The 15460-nt window shown below is 42.8% G+C and overlaps 1 protein-coding gene across 8 annotated transcripts in view; it reads right to left on the bottom strand.

Annotated features, from left to right (window-relative positions):
• The window catches only part of ANKRD44 (ankyrin repeat domain 44), a 346132-nt gene that overhangs the window by 173397 nt on the left and 157275 nt on the right, over window positions 1-15460 (bottom strand). For all 8 annotated transcript variants that reach the window (XR_005837939.1, XR_005837942.1, XM_040642458.1 and 5 more), the window contains exon 4: window positions 8575-8645. Coding sequence is in view for 6 of the 8 variants with exons in the window: in XM_040642458.1 (XP_040498392.1) it covers window positions 8575-8645 (71 nt within the window). In the remaining 2 variants the exon portion in view is untranslated. The remainder of the gene's footprint in view (window positions 1-8574; window positions 8646-15460) is intronic.

Raw genomic sequence — 15460 nt, 5'->3', positions numbered from 1 at the left:
GTTGCTCACGGATGCCTAGAATAACCACTACGCCTACTTACCTACTTCTATAAAATGTTGTAGCTTTGGCATTCCTCATTTTTATTTCTATATCTGCTTAGGAAATGAATTGCATAGTTTTCACCTTACTTGACAAGGACTATATCAAGAAATAGTATACAAAGAAGGGTATCTTACTTAATTTCCAAAAATTAACTTTTTTAATGAAAATACGAGTAATCTAAAATGATTATGGAATTAACTTCACAGACATATGGGATATTAGAAGTAAAGAAGACCTCAGGGGTCATCTGGTCTGACCCCTTCATTTGACAGGCAGCTTCACGTTATAGGCAAGGTGATGGAGTCAAGGGCAGTGATCGGTCAGCCGGGCTCATTAAGAGGCGGTCTCGTGTGTTTTCTACTAGGCCACCGCTTACTCAATGGACAGTATCGGCCAAGGACACTGACATCAATATTTTTAAATGTTAACTCTCCTTATTTAAATTTTTTAACTCTGAAGTTTTACCCTGCCAAACCTGCTTAATACATTAATAGAAATTTAATATAATACTTCAGGAAAAACAAAGCTTTGCTTTAAAAAGATAATTTCCTTTTCTAAAATTGCATTTCTCTTTCAAAAATTTTAATCTTGGAAGCACTTTGACTTGGTTTCAAGAGAAAGTAATTTTATGGCTATTTAGGAAATTAATGGTTTTTGTAATCAGAAGAAGTCGCTCTATTCCACTATCGCACAATGGCTAAAAATTTAAAGCCTAGGGGCCTGCTCTGACTGAAATTTACAAGATAAAGAGAAAACTAACATGAGGGAAGGGAAGCTAAACACTTTCTGAATCAAGAAAAGATACTTGAGGTGCGCCTGGGTGGCGCAGTCCTTAAGCGTCTGCCTTCAGCTCAGGGCGTGATCCCGGCGTTCTGGGATCGAGCCCCACATCAGGCTCCTCCGCTAGGAGCCTGTTTCTTCCTCTCCCACTCCCTCTGCTGTGTTCCCTCTCTCGCTGGCTGTCTCTCTCTCTCTCTGTCAAATAAGTAAATAAAATCTTAAAAAAAAAAAAAAGAAAAGATACTTGAATAATGATTCCCAAGCTACCTGTGATGAAGGACAAGTTTTTAAAAAATTATTATTTCAAGTCTATCATGAGTCAATACTTTTGTAAAATACAATAAAAAGTGGGGCCCCTGGGTGGCTCAGTCAGTTAAGCGTCCATCTCTTGGTTTCGGCTCAGGCCGTGATCTCAGGGTCTTGAGATCAAGCCCTGCCTCCGGCTCCAGGCTCAAGGTGGAATCTGCTTGAGATTCTCTCTCTCCCTCTCCCCGTGTACCTCTCACTTGTGTTCTCTCTCTCTCTCTCTCAAATAGATAAATAAATAAATCTTTAAAAAAAACAATAAAAAGTAATTAGTAGAATAATAAAATGAAAAAAGACAAAGAGAAATCATGAACTCGATTCGTCTATTATTAATTAAATTTAGCAGGTATGAAATGACTCTATCAAAGTGCTCTAAACGTTTCTGAACGCTTACTCTTTTCACAACAGTCTTAAGACAAAAGCTCACAGGCTGAGATGGGTACACAAGGCACACAGTAAGAAATGCTCCCTCAAAGCCTTTGTTTCTTTCTTAATGAGTAAACACGTGTGAGGATTCCAGCGTTGCTCCCGAATGGGCAGCAGTCAGTTTCAGGGCTGCACACCTTCTTGGATTACACTCTCCAAGAGTCGGTGCTGTATCAGTCACGGAAATAACAGGAGGACGAACTGTCATGGGATGTCACACAGAAGGGAAATGGACATGGCATATGCAGTCACTTTATTTCTACTTTTTATGACTCTCTCTTTTCACAAAAGGCCACTCCAACCCTGTAATAAGTAGAAACATACACTGTGGCACATGGAAAAGAGAAGAAACAGGGTGCATGTGTCTTAAAAACTGTTGCCCTTAATATTTGTTTTTTCCCCTCTCAAATGTGCATTGCATTCAAGTGGTCATAAATTACTCATGGAAAAGTAATTGTTTGTGACTATGCAGAGTCCTTGCAGGCATAAACCATGTCAAATTGTATAAACTGTAAGTTGCTTTAGACCGGAGTCTGAGTCTTACACAACTTTCTGTAGTCTCCCCAAAGCCTGGCAGGTGCCTTGCACATACTGTATACTCAATACATTTGGATAAAATAAATATGTTGGTATAATCATTAGCTAACTCTCTTAAGTAAGAATATGCAAGTATTAACAAGACATTTACCATGGGCTGATGTCCCTGAGGTTGCACTCAAGTCCTGAAGGCATTTACTCTATTACTGAAATCATTTGGGGTTTTTATCCTCTATTGATTAGAGCAATTTCATATTCTGTAAGAACTGCATAAATCGGTACCCAACTAATTCATCCAATTAATCGAAAATTCCTCCAAAAGTAGTCATTATTAAATTAAACTCGCCCTTTATTATTAGGATTATTATTAGAGTACAATTATTCTAAGAACTAGTCGTACGAAGGGGACTCACTGGAGACTTTGGGATATGAAAGAACTCAAAGGAAACTATTCAAGAAGTGCTGGCTTTTGGAGGAAAAAATGAAATAAGATGAAACCAGAGAGGGAGACAAACCATAAGACTCGTAATCATAGGAAACAAACTGAGGGTTACTGGAGGAGAGGGGGGTGGAGGGATGGGGTAACTGGGTGATGGACACTGGGGAGGGTATGTGTTGTAATGAGCACTGGGTATTATGTAAGACTGATGAATCACAGACCTGTACCCCTGAAACAAATAATACATTATGTTAATTAATTGAATTTAAACGTAAAAATCAATCAATCAATCTTTCTTTTTTTTTTAAGTGCTGGCTTTCAACACTGGGAAGGCCAAATACTAAAGTATTCCCTCTCAGCTCTCAGAGTGTGGTATATAGACCACATGCGTCAGATTCTTCTTTTTAAAATGCAGATTTCTGGGCACAACCCTAGGCGTCATGAAAATCTCTGGAGATGAGAGGTTCTAGAACAGGCACTTGCGACAAGCATCCCAGATGACTGGAACCCACAGTAAATCTGAATATCACTCATCTACATTCTAACTAATAGGTCATAAAATGCTTACTTTCTTCCCATTCCAGGTACTATGTTCTATATGCAATCATCTTTTTATAATCTTAAAGATAATTTAGGGAAAGCAATAACATTCTAGTCTCCCATATAATTTCTCCAATCCTCCTGTCTACTAGCATTTAGCTCACAATGACAATGTGTTCAGAGAAAGGGGGAAACATGAGTTTTAAAATTTGAACTATAAGATAAAATGCTTATCTTGTTCAGCTCTGGGAACCATTTTTATACGGGTCAGGACTTCTGTCTGCACAGACACAAAAGTAGATCCATTTTATTGGTTGGCACAATATCTGTCAGGGTGCTCGTGGGATCTGAGGGAAGCAGACGAGCATGGTGGTTAAGAGAGACTATGGACTCTGGGAAACAAATGGAGGGCTTCAGAGGGGAGGGGGGTGGGGGACTGGGATAGGCCGGTGATGGGTAGTAAGGAGGGCACGTATTGCATGGAGCACTGGGTGTTATATGCAAACAATGAATCATGGAACACTGCATCAAAAACTAAGGATGTACTGTATGGTAACTAACATAACATAATTTAAAAAAAAAGAGAGAGAGAAAGCAAGTTCTGGAGTTACACGCTCCTCCACTTACTGGGTGGGGCGTATTAGGCTCATTCCCTAACTTCTCTGAGATTACGTTTCCTAATTTAGTATTAAGGGCACTATCGGTCTCAAAGACTGGCTCAGAGGTTAAAATGGAACAGTGCTCAGCATACTGCACACTAAGCGCTCAATAAATGTTCATTGTGACAGTATATATTTGGACACAACATCCTCAATTCTATAGCCTAAAGACAGGACGCAATCATTTTTAACTCTGCTAGCCAAAAGGCAGCCTCCAGAACAGGAAAGTGAAAAGTTCAGCAATTCTCCTTTGGTGCTACTTTCTGTTCATTCTAAAAGAAAAAGCATGTGTGAAAGGCTGGCTGCATTTGGACGCAGGCCACGGTAGGCTGTGTGCCTGGTTGTCTGCCCTAAATACCCTGTCCTAGAAGACACACTTTGCACCCTTTCAAGGCTCCTCTAGCACACATAACAGTGCCTTCCACTGAGTGGGCTTCGATAAACATGTATTAAACTGGCCAGGTTCATATGGATTTAATTCCTGTCCCCTAGGGCTGCTCTTTTCCAAGAAAAGAAAAAAAAAAGCAGCAAGAATAAGCTAAACAGGAGAAACAATATGAAATAATTCACAATGCTTCAGAAAGCTCTCGATGGAAGCCCCAAATCTTGCTCATCTATGTTACCGAGAATTGCAAAATATGTTTGCCTAATATTCTGGCAAGAGACTATCTTCATGTCTTCTCAGCAGTGGGAGTAGTCAGAGAGAGGGGGCCATGAGTGAAGCCCCTGGGGGACAAGGCTGCTTGGCTCCAATCACTGGTTTGGCCATCTCCTCCCTAGGAACCCCAGACGTGGGGAAGGACGCAGGTAGGAGGAGGACATGGGACCGGATCAGAAGAAAATACACACGGACCAGCCTGTCAGTACCAAGAAAAGTCTTGAAGGTTTATCTCCAGAACCCAATGCATGTTGGATGATTTTCAGAGGGTATGACCCTGTCTTGATCTACTTTCCTGTCTGTGTAGGAGTTTTTCTGTCAGGCATGGGTGGATGTTTAATCAATAGGATGATCTGATACTCCTATTGCTATTGCAGGCTCAGGAAATAAATTTAGCAACGAACATTATTTTTCCAGGCATAGAAATCAGAACATAAAATTTGCCTAGATGGAAAGAAAGCTCAGAAGTCTTGACTTATACTGATTTCTCTGACATACGGATACCTGTGTTGCATACGGTTTTGAAACTCAATCCTGATTTTGCAGGTTCCCGGGGTTTGAATGGCTTCCAGTGCCACAGTCCCAGAAACAAGCTTCAAATCGGTGTACCTTGCATGCATGCAAGATGATTCCCACCCGCCGTCTCTGTGGTGCAGACTAGTTCTACGTTAGCAGTTAGACAAGAATCCCGTCGGCATAGCTTACGTGAGAAACCCAATCTTTAGTGAATCGCCCAAAAAACAATTGTTTAGGGGCACCTGGGTGGCTTAGTTGGTTAAGCGGCTGCCTTTGGCTCAGGTCAGGATCCCAGGGTCCTGGGATCGAGTCCCGCATCTGGGTCCCTGCTCAGTGGGGAGTCTGCTTCCCCCTCTCCCTCTGCAGCTCCTCCTGCTTGTGCTCTCTCTCTCATTTTCTCTCTCTGTCAAATAAATAAAATCTTTTTTAAAAATTAAAAAAAAAGCACACTTAGAAAAAACAATTGTTTACGGAGCAGGAAAGATGCTAGAAATACAATGACAAGCAATAGGTACGGCACTCATTTCAAGGAACTTACTATCTAGAAGGTCTTTGTAATTAGAATAGAATAACAATTTCAGGGGCAGATTTATACTGTGCCAACTTAGCCTACATTCGAACTGCATTTCTCAGGACCCCCTCCCCAGCCCTGTTTGTCACAAGAGAAATCTTCATGGGCAGTGAAAGGTGCAGGTGAAAGCCCAGGCTGATTGGTGTGCTGGGCACGTCGCCGACCAGCTGGAGCCACGAGCTGGCACAGGGCAGAGCGGGTGCCTCTTCAGAACCCATGGCATCTCCCTCAGTTCCTCCCATCCTCGGGCGAGGTGCCTGCGAGCTCTAAGGTGAAGCCCACAGCTCCTTCTGCAAGTCGCCCAAGTCCACATGTTGAGGCAGTGAGAGACAGGCAGGGCTTCCACTGTGTCCTTGTTCTCTCCCGTTTCACATCCAGCCTCCCCCCTGCCCCACGGTAGACCCACCTGCTAACAGTGACTTCATGGCCACAGGCAACCCAGGGTGACAGCCTGACACAAACTTCTCCAGCAGCTCACACAATTGTGGAAGGTCTAACTACTGAAATAAACACCTTATCCTATATCTCTCATGGTGGTTCTGGTTCCCCGAGTGAACCCGGAACCATCCATTACCTACAGTTTGGAAGCAAAAGGCTTTGAGGACAGTACAGAGTTTATAAGCCTTTTGATGAAGAAATGGTTTTTAATTCATGTTCATGTAAGTAATACCGGTGTTTGCCAATCTAAGCAATGGACAGACGTGCCAGCTCTCACGCTGAGCGCACAGATCCCTTTGGCAGCCATGTTTCAAAATACCAGTCCAAACCTTCTCTGCTGTTTCCCCATCAAGCCTGCTTCTCTTGTGTCAGCTATTATTTAGGGGAGGCACAAGGTAATGGCAATAGCATCAAATTCAAAGGAAGCAAGAAATCTGAATTTAGGACTTCTCAGCACAGTGAAGTGCTGGAGTGAAGATGTCCACAGTCAGTTCCAACAATGGTTACAAAGACTCCAATTTTCATAAGAAACTCTTCAAGTTGTTACGACAGATATTAATATGAAGACATCCTCTTTCGCAAGTTTATATATGACCCTGAATATTTACAACTCAGGCTCTTTTTGCATTTAACTCCTTCCTGGCAAGAGACACCTGCAAGGGATTTTTTTTCCCCCAGCAAACCTGCAGAGGGAGCTGGTTCCTTAGAGAAGCAACTATGCCTTCTTCAGGCACAAAGATTGATCCATCGTTGGGTTGACTGAACTCAAACACACTGAAGACCCGTAAAGAAGGCAAGCTGATGCTTGCTGCAAATGGGTGTTGGAGGACTGAAGCAAGTAGCTGAGCTAACAAAGGGGGCGATCACTTGGGAAAGATCACATAGTTGTGAAATCATCTGGCCTTATGTCTTTCTGTCCCACCAGACTACATGCCTCCCAAACACAATGCCTGGCATATAGGAGTGCTTAGTGAATTTTTTTTTTTAACTTAAAAGACCTGGTTCTTGTTAAAAGAGGAAACAAACCAATATTTTTCAAAAGATACTTAAAAAGAAATTTACTGAAGATCATATGGTCTTAAAAGACCAGGAAACACTCCTCTGTAAAGGAGCTGGTCTCATGAAGCTAGTCATACAAACTCAAGCAACCCACTGTACCTGCTTTCCCAGGTAAAACAGAAATGAAATATGGGACCATAAGAAGATTCTGGATTCCCCAGGGTAGGAGCCGGGCAACTTAGGATCATTTGCCTCCCTCACTCCATGAAGGCTGCTAGGAAAGAGAACACAACCACACCTTAAAAAACTCCTCAAATCACACAGCACAGCACGGAAGATTATGAGCACTGAGAGAACTGTCATCTACCAAGTGTACTGTGAAATTTCCAGATAGTTGCCGAAGAGGAAAAGCTGACACTGATGACAGCCATCAACACCTGCGGCATTCGGAGGCAGCCTCAGCAACACCACTTGCTCCTAGATATACCTGGAGAATAGCACCGTCTCTGGTAGCAGAGGAGACTCATTTGGTAAAATCAGCGACAAAGCCTAGTCATCCAATGACAAGTGCCTTCTAGGTAAGAGCCTCTTGTCTCCCTGAATGGTGAGCATCCCCTCTGCCCAGGTTTCAAAGCTCACAGTCACCAGCACTCCCCGCCACCCTTCACCCACACTGGTTTTCTCTTCTTATCACTTGTACTTTCCCTGAACCAGCTGACCCATTTCCATAGTTTCAGTGACCACCCTATCAGTTCCGAAGTGCTACACCTGTATGAATAATGATCATCTATTACCATCTTCACCTGCATTTCCAGAATGCAAAGTAAATTCTTTCTGGAGCACCTACAACGGACCAGGCTTGGGATACATCCGGGAACAAAACACAGATCCCTGCCCTTATGAGCGTACATTCTGGTGACATGACTGCCAAATTCAGCATGCTCATACGGAACTGATTAGCTTCCTTCCCCTGCTCCTCCACCTCTGCCTTCTCAGTTCACGGCCCCACCATTCACCCAGTGGCCTCTCTTCCACCTCACCCTCACAAGGTCCCAAATGCTGTGAGGTTCATACTTCTCTCTGTGACCACACCCCACTGCTCAGACGACCCCCAGCCCTCTGCCACGGGACCCAGCCTCGGCTATCAGACTTACCTCCACTACACCCTCCTTGTTCCATTGACATCCAACTGAACCTGCCATTCATTCATTTCCATGTCCCTTGTCCTCAAGCACGTTTATTCTCCTGTCTCCACCCTCCCTCCTTCCCCCGGCCTGGTAAGTGCCTACGCATCCTCTAATGACCAGCTCAGGTGACATCCCTTCTTGGAAGACTTCTGTGTTCAAGCAGTTGTTTGCTCCCTCTTCCAACCAAGTTATGATATTGTACTTATCTGCTTACGTGTTTGCCACCCCCTCCAGACTGAGAACTCACCGAAGTCAAGGATCACACTGTCCACCTTGGATGACTCCAGTCACCCCCAACGCCAGCACCATGCCTGGCATGCAGGAGGTGCTCCAAAAACCCAACTGTTCAATTTCAGTAACCCTCTTGCATTAGAAATAAAAGGCTTTGTTCACAAGCAAGAATCCCTAGTTCAGCAGAAAGCATTTTTCTCTCTCTAGGGCCTGGAGTACTAGATTACATAAGATAATCACTCACTTCACTTCTGGAGGCAACAGCCCGGTGCAGTGGGGTCAGCCACATGTTGTCCTTGGCATTTACACGAGCTCCTGGAAGCAAAAGCACAAGTTAGAGGCATAATGCAGTCAGGGGAGATTCTGCTCATGTTAAGTCAAATGTGATATCTTGTGCTCTCATTGGCCTGGTACAACCACCATATTTTGTTCTGTTTTTTCTTTGTATCAGTCATGCACTTTCTAGCCACCAGACAGGACTGAGAGACCCAGTACAGTAGAAAAAGCGAAATCAGGAGCTGAAAATGGCACAAGAATTGGGTAAAGATTAGTTGAGAAGTGCAGTGTCTCGTTGGGTAGGAGACACAGTTGTAAGAAGGCTGAGATTCTCCAGGAGCAGGGAAATGCAGATCCTGAAGACTGAAGAATTTTGCAGGTATGTACGAATGTAAATACATATATACATACATGCCTATAAGATATATAATTATATATAAACATAAAATTTTATATATAAAATATATAGTCATATATATTATTTTTAGTCAGTAGGTATACCTATCTCACAGGGCACACAGTACCCTTCTTGGCAAACTGTCAAAGATGAGCAGCCTTCCAACAAAGGTATACTAGAGGTCAGCTGGATTTCAAACAACTCTTGTAAAGCTGAGTTTGATGAGACTTGATCTGGGCTGAGGGGATTAGCAGAAATCTGTTCCATCCAAGAATCTCCACTATCTCTTTGGGACTAGCCAGATATCTTGGTAGGAAGCAGCTGGCTTCCATGAAGCTTTTGGACAGAGATAACATGAAGCCTCTACAAGTTGCTTACAGCTCCTTCCACTACGGGGCGGGCAGACAGGTTCACACAAGAGCCAGAATGAGCTCACACTCAGGGATGCCCTCATGCTCAACTATCTGGGAGCCACGTCACCAATCAGGGAACAGAAGCTCCATGGGGACAGATTCCCAGAGAGTAGAGTATGACCTCCTTCCACGATAGCCTCTCAATTCTCCATGAATGCAAGCCCATCAAATCTACAACTGAATCGCAGAAACACCCAATATCAGCTTCGTTTTTTGGGGTTCAGGGTTTTTTTTAAAAAAGACTTTATTTATTTGAGAGAGAGAGTGTGAGAGCATGACCGGGGGGAGGGGCTCCCCACTGAACACAGACCCTGAAGCGGCTCTATCCCAGGACCCTGAAATCATGACCTGAGCTGAAGGCAGATGCTTAACTGACTGAGCCACACAGGTGCCCCCAGGTTCAGGGTTTTGATCAGTCATGTGCTGAGATGGCAAATATTGTGAAATAAAAGAGAAAGATAAGATAAATACATGTGTTATCTTTGTGGATGCAATAAGAGAAGCCTATGTTAGCCTCAAGACAACATGGAAGCAAGCTCCTGAGGAAGAGGAGTGGAGGGACGAATCAAAGAATGAGAAAGTAAGGCAGAGGAGGGGAAGCGCAGAGTGGATGCCTCTGGAACAAGGGCCAAGAAAATGAGTCAAGTGGAAGCAGGGATTGACTCTTCTCTGTGAGGCCAAGGACAGCTGAGAGCTGAAAAATAGAAACCTAGTTTTAAAAAGGAAAAAAGAAAAAGGCGACAGGCAATTTGTGTGGGTCAAAGTGAGCTAGAGGCACCTGGGTGGCTCAGTCGGCTAAGCGTCTGAGTCTTGGTTTCCACTCAGGTCGTGAATTCAGGGTCGTGAGATCCAGCCCTGCACTGGGCTCCGTGCTGGGCATGGAGTCTGCGTAATATTCTTTCTCTCCCTCTCCCTCTGTGCCTCCCCCCACTCTCTCTCTCTCTCTCTCAAAAAAAAAAAAAAAGTGAGCTAGAAATTTAGTTTAAGCCACCAGCTAAAAAAGAAATAACAAATCATAGAACTTACACTATTTTTTCTCTTTAACTGAAGAAGAGCAAATACCATCAACAATATTAATTCTAGAAAACAAGAACATAATAATCCCTAAAACAGAGAATGTCTCTCCTTCCCTTCCCCCATTCTGATTTCATTGGGTTGAGATGCGGCCAGGCATAGTTTTTAAAAGCTCCCCAAGAGCCAAGGTTATTTTAATATGCTGTCAATGTTGAAAGCCACTGATAAATTGTTGCTTAGTTCATCAAGCTTCGAATCCCACTTCTACTAACTCCATCCGGGCAGGTTACCCGAGGAGTCTCAAGCCCCTTACCTCAATAGGATCAAATAAAATCAGCTTGGGCACGCTAAGAATCAAAGGCAGTAGGTATCTCCCTCCCCTGCAGCAGGAAGCCCTGGGTTAGCTGCTCGGGAGCGCACATCCTAAAGGGCTGGATGCAAGTGTCCTCCCCGGGGGAAGCCTGCCTCAAGCTGGCCCTTCCGCGCGCCCCGTCCATGTTGAAGGAACTTCATGTCCCAAAGTCGAACCAGTCATCTGAGAGGGAGAACACCTGGCCACAGCACACTCTGGGTCTGAGTTGTCACCTAGCCGTCTGCGTGATGTCCCTTTCCCCACTCCAGTCGCCCCTTCCTTCAGCACGTTTGGAGAAAGGAACGTTGCGTGTGTCAGATGCGATACCTGCTACAGGTACCACATCAGCTCAGACTCAGAGCCTCAAAGTCAGCGCTGTCCCATGGAAACGTGATGTGAGCCAACGATGCAATTTTAAGTTTTCTAGTAGCCACATTAAAAAGGGGATAAAAAAACAAGTAAAATTAATTTTAGTAATCTATTTTATTTAACGCAATATATCCAAAACATGTAATTGAGTTTCAAAATTATTAAGGTGATTTATATTCTGGTTTTTTTTTTCATGCAAAAGCTTCAAAATCCAATGTGTGTTTTATACTTACAGCACATCTGCACTGAAACTGGCCACACATCACGTGCTCAGTAGCCACAGCTGGTTTGTGACTACTGTGTTGGACAGCGCCGATAGAAATGCTAAGCGGTAGAGCCCAGACTTGGAGACTCATTTGCTTAGGAGCTCCCTTTAGTTCTAAAGAGCTACAATTCTATTATTACAGCTGCGCAATTGCTAAGAACCTTGTTAAAAATCACCAACATAATCTGAGCTCTTACTCTGTACACCAACGTACGTGTGGTCCATTGAATAGGGAGATGCCGTTATGATGCCAATTTTGTAGATGCAGGAACTAAGGCCATGAGAATTAATATGCTCCAGGTACGCAGCTAGGAAGGGGCAGATTTGAACCCAGGCAGTCTGACTTCAAAGCCCAGGCCCTTAGGCACGGTGCCTCACTTCATCACTAGCCATTCAACTAAACACTGATTAAGCTTCCCTCCCACTGTCCCCTCTTTCTCTCCATTCCTTACATTCATTCCTCTCTCTTTCTCCATTTTCATATATCTATTTTCAAATATACGTGTGTATATATTCCTCCTTGATTTCATTTCCTTTCTTCCCACCTTTCTCCCTTTAGCCCAAACACTGGTTATAATAATATGAAACAGAAATACATGCTTTATTATTCATAGTCTTTGACCGAGTAAATTTTGCATTGCATGTGCATAAACTTCAAAAGCTAACGCAAGAAGAACCCCAAATAGCAAGACACCTATAAAAATATACTTCTCAAAATTCATCAGGGAGAGGCAAATGCAAGCAACATTAACATACCATGTCACACCCATCGAATTGGTGAAAATTATAAAGTAGGACAATGCCAAGAAGTAGCAAGGGTATGGAGTAATATGCAGACTTACACACCGCCGGTGGGAGCGTGAATTGGTACAAGCACCTTTGGGAAGCAATTTGGTGCTTGACAACGTGTGTGTCCTATTACCCAGCCACCCCCCAATTGTATAGCCAGGACAAACTCTCACATGTGTGTGAGAATGTTCACTGCAGCATGTTTGTAACAGCAAGAAACTGGAATCTTAAATGCTGGTCAAGAGGAAAACGGACAAATACATTGTGGTGTATTTGTACAATGGAATGCCACACTGTCACAGAAATGAAGGGACTGAAGTTCTGTGTATGCATACGCAGAGGCACTTCAAAACCACAACATGAATGAATGAAAGAAGTTGCAAAGTAATACCTCGGGCATAATGCCAGTTATATAAAGCTTTTAAATTTACAAAAACAATTCTACACATTGTGGATGCAGAGGCATGAAATAAAAATAATACATGTGGCTAAAGAAAACAGACACCAATTGTGGACAGTTGTTGCTTCTGGGGGGGGGTGGCAGAAAGAATGAAGTAAGTATGTCAAATGGGCTGGAAGTGTGTCTTCAATATTTTATTTAGAAAAAAGATATGAGGGGCGCCTGGGTGGCTCAGTCAGTTAAGCATCTGCCTTCAACTGAGGTCATGATCCCTGAGTACCAGGATTGAACCCCGTGCCAGGCTCTCCTCTCAGTGGGGAGTCTGCTTCTCCCTCTCCCTCCACCCCTCCCCCAGCTCATGCTCTCTCTCTCTCTCTCTGACTCTCTCAAATAAATAAATAAAATCTAAAAAAAAAAAGATATGACACAAACATGGAAAAAATGTTAAGATTTCTTAAAGCTTGGTGTACCCAAGTATTATTTATTCTCCATATTTTCTGTATGTTTGAAATATTTACTATTAAATATTTTTAAGAAAGCTAGTGCCTTTGAAGTTTTGTATTTCTTCATAAAAATGGGGAGGAGTAAGATGCTTTTTCTTACACCATTTTTTTCTCAGTTAGTGGCCCTTCTCCTTGGTAAAAATAAAATGACATTTCTATGTATAAAGTGGCCCAGTCAGAGTCTCTTCCAGGATGTCCCTAAGGCTCACCCCAGGTGAGTGAGTGATTAGGAGCCACAACTGCTGTTGGATTGGTAGATAACCTTGGTTGAACAGTCCAACCTGAAAAGAAATTTTCAAATAACAAAGTGTTCCTTGCTGGTCTCCTTGTTACTTCTTTCTCGTGCTCTCTTCCTTCCACAGTCAGTATAGCTGACCCCACAGGAAGACCCCCAGCTGTAGAACAGAGGCAAGGTCAGCTCACCCAGGAGAGGTGGGACCACGGAAGTCCATGACCACACAAAGGTGAGAGAGCTCTAGAATCTGATGGAATCTTTTGCTGTCTTTCCAAATGCCATTTTGTCACCACATTTTGAATCTAAGCATCTCAACCCAGTAGCTCCTCACCAGGCAGACCACCAGGATACCAAGGAGGGGCACAGCGCATGTGTGTGGTACCTGCCCAGACCTGTCTCCACATGCTTTTGCGACTGTGTGTTGGAATCTTACCTTTAGTCTCCCTCTACCTTCTCCCTCCCTCCTCCCTCTCTCTTTCTCGCCCTCCCTCCCTCTCTCCCTCTTACACACAACCTCTTTCTGTCTTTGTGTGTGAGTGCACTACAATGCTCTGTAACATGTTTCTAAAGGAAATAACAATGGGTTAATGTTAAGACTAATCCTCACGAATGTATTATAAAAGGTTAGTCATAAAAGTAAAATACTAGAAACTTTGGGGTTAGACAAAGAGGAGTTGGTTAAATAAATTACTATATAGCTATATGAGGTGGCTTTGTAAGAATTCTTAGCAATGTGGAGAGATGTCCATAAACTACTGTTAGGTGAAAAAAAAGCAAGTACTGAAATCTTACATATGGAATGAGCCCACTTTTGTAGAAACACGAACAGTCAAGAAGGATGAACCACAAAAGCCCCGAGATCACTTTCTGGCACATGGTAAGCACTGTATCATTGCTTGCTCACTATTAGCAGATGAGAGTAAGGGACACAGGGATAGAAACCAGGGGCATCTGCCATGAGCACAATGCGCCAAGTTAGGTCTAAGGCCAGGGCAGACCTAAATTAATAGTTGCTCATTGAAGGATGCTTTCTGGTTAAAAGAGAGATTCCTCAATGTCTCTTCCTCTGAGCCAGTTGGAACAGCAGCTATGAAAATCTGCCTATCACGATGAAAAGCAAGTCCTATTTTATTTCATATTTCGATCATACGAATGATGCCCAAACGCATTCTTTTTTTAAAAATGAATTTACAGATGTGGGTAAATTCCTCTTGAGTATAATCCTCAAGGCTGGACTTTTCCCACTTCCTAAAAAAAAAACAAAAAAACAAAAAAAAAAACCACCACTGCTCTGAGCCTGGTACATAAGCTTCCAGTTTCTTTTATCCCTTCACATGCCAATCTGTGTACCAGGGAAAACTGAGAGAATTAAGCTGAGTGGTCAGTACAATATTCTTTTTGTGTATTTAAAACATTACACAATAATTTTTTAAAAACCTACAGTGTTTTGTAAGTATGCTTTTACATGTCGTAACAACCTTCTGAATCTTGTCTCCTGTCACAATAGCATTCTGAATTCCTGAATTGTTTCTGAATTGACACTCTGAATCGTTCCGCCCAACAATGTTTTTTTCATATCTGTCTCTGTTGACATTTACAGTCTGAGTCCCTTCTTTTTAATTATCACATATATGGCCACACAGAAACGCACTATATTTTTTAGACATTCTCTCCATTGATGGGTATTTCATTTGTTTCCAATATTTCTTTATTCAAACAATGTTGCCATGAACACCCATAAAATGATTCCTCATGCAAACATGCAAGTATTTGTCAAGGACAGATCATTAGAAATGGACTTCCTGTGTCATGGGTCATGCATACTTTCGGTTTTAATCCTTAGCCCCAACCTTCCAAAGAGAGCTACTGTATGAGACTGCTTCGTTTCTCACATCCTCATCAATCCTTGGTATTACCAGTTACTTAAAATATTGCAAATCTGATGGGGAGAAAATCGCATCACATTTTTCAGTTTTCCTGTTTAAAAGTGAGATGGGGCATCTACTAAAATGTGTGTTTACTGGCCATTTACAATTCATTCTCTGAGAACTGCTTGTTCATATTCTTGGCCCATTTCCTCTATTTTTCCATTATATTGTTACAATATATATTATATT

The sequence above is a fragment of the Ursus maritimus genome, unplaced genomic scaffold (genome assembly GCF_017311325.1).
Source record: "Ursus maritimus isolate PB19 unplaced genomic scaffold, ASM1731132v1 scaffold_1, whole genome shotgun sequence".
Classification (NCBI taxonomy): domain Eukaryota; kingdom Metazoa; phylum Chordata; class Mammalia; order Carnivora; family Ursidae; genus Ursus; species Ursus maritimus.
Note: the sequence above shows the minus strand (reverse complement) of the source record. Positions and strands in the feature narration are given on the sequence as shown.